Here is a 3,383-nt window from a genome sequence, read left to right as displayed (position 1 = left end):
CTGATAGTCCTTGGCAAGCTGTCCCCAATGATGTTGCAGCCACATTTTGTGAAGAGCATTTCCGCCGCATACCTTCGGTGAATACTGGGGGCACATATGATTACGGCATGGCGGTGCCTCCCGTCACCACAACTTCGCACGATCTTGCCTATCAGGTTTCCATACGATTGCGATATGTTTCCTCTGGGCACGCTGCACGAAGGCGAACACGCAGGTCAATTTCCCGGCATCATGGACCCCATTCACGACGACAATTTTTTCGGGATATTTTACGAGAGGCACATGTCAAATTACGTGCAGAACACTGTTGATGTTGGTATCCAGTCCTCCACCCGGTACGATCAATATTTGCTCGCCCGTGCCCCATTGCACACGAGTGGAACCCCGTATATCACCGTCCATACGTGCCTAGACTTATTCAAAGGGACGAACACGACCAGAGACACGACTTTATTAGCCCCGTGAATGGCATGCACGTTCCAAACCGTGCTCCACACACGTCGACTGACAGGATCGTATTTTCCAACGCTGTTTTGCCTTCTATGGCCACCTATCGCAATGATGGCTCGGTGGCGAGTCGAGTGGAGATAACATCTGCTCCTCATTTGTCTCAGTTACAGCATCCAGGCAGGGTATGTAACACAGATTTGGGGCTGTACGCAGGTAGAAGTCTTGCATTCTCAACTACGGACCACGTGTACGCTGAATGTCTCCGAAGCTGAAAAATTACGCTGATGCCATACGCGCAGAATTCCACAATTATTAGACCGCCATGATCAACGCCACAACAGCGCTGCGAGGATTACAGCGAAGGGCGAGTCCCACATTATTGCGGCCTATGCAGAACCTTCCAAGCGCGAGGGCAGCACTCAGACAACATGCCTCTGGAGGAACTGCGGCTCTCCAATTGGTACCGATGCCAGATCGATATCCGGAAAGAACACAGCGGCGATTTGGACATGACTCGCAAGGGTGTGCACCGGCAGTGCCAGTGGAGTGGAGCGGAGTGGCGAAGCACATCCGTTGCGGTAAGCATACGTGCGCAGACATGGTACAGTGCAAGACATGTGGTGCTTTATTTACCCGAAAATGTAGCTTAGATTGCCATGTCAAGAGTCTCACGTGCATGCGCCGTGCACTGGTTGAGAACTTGGAGGGACCCGTTGTATGAGCATAGTGCATATAGTGCGCAGAAGTGGGGTGAGTGGCTGAGCTTCTACAGGACGCCGCCTCCTAACCCACGCTATAGATTGCAGCCTGCCTCCCAGTCGAAATTCTTGCTTGTGAGACAAATATGGACATAACACGCCGGTTCGGACTGTAGGGGACTCATGCCTCTCACGCAAACTTCGCGCCAGCATGGCCATGCTCACGGTTTCATCTCACTGTGCACCTGTAGATCTTAGTTTAAATCTCACTATTCAGCCGGATACTACTGTTCATAATGTTCTACATACGTTAAGGATTGACAATTTGACACTGTATCTATATTTCACTCCCTTTGCCAATCTATCCTCTTTGCTAATCTATCCTCCTCTTCCTCACTCGGGCCTGCTTGGTGGCACTCCGATTATCAGAGTTTACATTGATCAGACTGATGGGTGTGAACACGCGAGATGCACAAGTCTCCTAGACCGGCGCGTTGTGTCCCCCTTCTAGGGTGAATGGAGGGTTCTGTCCGAGACAACAATTTGATAGTCGCGGCATCTCATATTCATATTCATATACATATACATATAAGATCTGCTATTGGATAAGCAAGTGATTGCTATGATGTGATTGATTGAGAAGTGAAATTAGGAGCCTTGAGACGACTCATAAATCGATGGAATTTTTGCGGGAGTTTCAAGCGAGTTTGAAACTCGCGTAATGGAATATATTGTACTATTCAGCCTAGTATTGTGGATAACATTTCGCGATATAAGAGGACTGGACCAGCCGCTCGGTCCCCAGCCCTCGGACGATCTCTGTGCGCTCGCCAACTCCAAGCTCAGGTACTGGATAGTGAGTATACCAGCCATGCAGGACCCTGGTTGACTGTCGTTCTAAATGAGCTCGTCTTTCTCCCCAGCTTGACCTTGGTTCCTTTCGTTTCGGAGTACACGACTCTGCCCAATTCTTGCTACGCCTTTCATTGTTGGCTTCTACGACTATGCGTGCCACGACCACTCTTATTGCTGCTGCCGCTGTTGCTACACCTCTTCTTGTTAGGTAGGCCCCATGACGCTTCCCCATCCAAAGGCTGCCTTCTGGTGAAGCGTGGCTTATTCATGCTTGCGATTTGCAGTGCCACCCCTTCTCCATCCTATACCGACCTATATGCGCGCGAGGAGTTCGCACCGTATGTGTCGGCCCGCAACGCGTATGGCGCGGATGCCATATTCCGCCGTGGCAATACATTCAGTAAGCCGATAGTGCGTAGTTTTGGTTCTCCGTGCTCGAATTACGCTCACAAGCAGATACTCTGTCGTGTTGTTTACCTGATCTTCGGCTGATCATGCGTACTACTACCCATGTGTGGTGCTTGCGCTACAATTAGAAGCCCGCGGACTCTGATAATGGCATGCCGGTATGTAATCCTTGCTGTCCTTGCCAGCATTGCACTGACAGGAAGATATTCCGCTGGCAGCCCCCAGACAAATCGCGATCTCGCAATCGCAACAATCGCAACGGCGATTTTGCTTCGCACCAGTATAAACCGCCGGTAGATCAGTCTCGGCCAGCTCCTGGGTTGCGTCTCTCGCAACGCAAGCGCGAGGATCTCCACACGCGTGCATTGTTACTGCGAGCGCTGCTTGAGGAGCTTGACTGATTACATCCTAATACGCGAGAGTAGTAGATGTGTATTCTGTGAAATCAAATGAACGAAAGATGCTCCTGTCCGTAGGCTCATTAAATATCTGAATGACATAACATCAAAGCAGAAACCCAAGGCAATATTTTGGGATATAGTGTTTCAGTGGTCCTCGGGACACCGGTGTTCCTTGAGACACTCACTCTTCCTCTTGATTTAGGTAATGGATATAATCAACTACCTGACATTTGATTTGTACTCTATTAAACTACATGCTAAAAACACTTGGGGCTGAGCGGCCTTCAATTGAGGTTTTGAGAACATGATATATACCCAATTCTACCTACTTTGAGGATTTCACAGACTCTGCAAGAGATTAAATAATGAATTTATCCACACTACATAGCTAGCTTATTTGCATTCAACTTCACCCAATAAACCATGACATTTGGTGTAGAATTGCACAATCTAGGAGAATAAAATGAATGTGTGACATTGTGCATGAGGACACATGATGGGGGTGACAGTGACTCGGAGTAGCTGTCACAGAATTTCATGGCGTCTATCTTATCTATAGCGCTTAGATGAT

The 3,383-nt window shown here is 48.9% G+C and overlaps 1 protein-coding gene across 1 annotated transcript; it reads left to right on the top strand.

The window, feature by feature from the left end:
* Positions 1-2,152: 2,152 nt before the first annotated feature.
* Positions 2,153-2,812, top strand: FIBRA_08779 (uncharacterized protein; the record flags this gene model as incomplete). Its single annotated transcript, XM_012330401.1, has 4 exons — positions 2,153-2,211; positions 2,288-2,414; positions 2,540-2,569; positions 2,630-2,812. The coding sequence occupies 4 exons, from the start codon at positions 2,153-2,155 to the stop codon at positions 2,810-2,812; spliced, it is 399 nt and encodes a 132-aa protein (XP_012185791.1).
* Between the last annotated feature and the right edge of the window lie 571 nt (positions 2,813-3,383).

The sequence above is a fragment of the Fibroporia radiculosa genome (genome assembly GCF_000313525.1).
Source record: "Fibroporia radiculosa TFFH 294 genomic supercontigs, scaffold2879, whole genome shotgun sequence".
Taxonomy (NCBI): Eukaryota; Fungi; Basidiomycota; class Agaricomycetes; order Polyporales; family Fibroporiaceae; genus Fibroporia; species Fibroporia radiculosa.
This window is presented reverse-complemented; position numbering and strand designations above follow the sequence as displayed.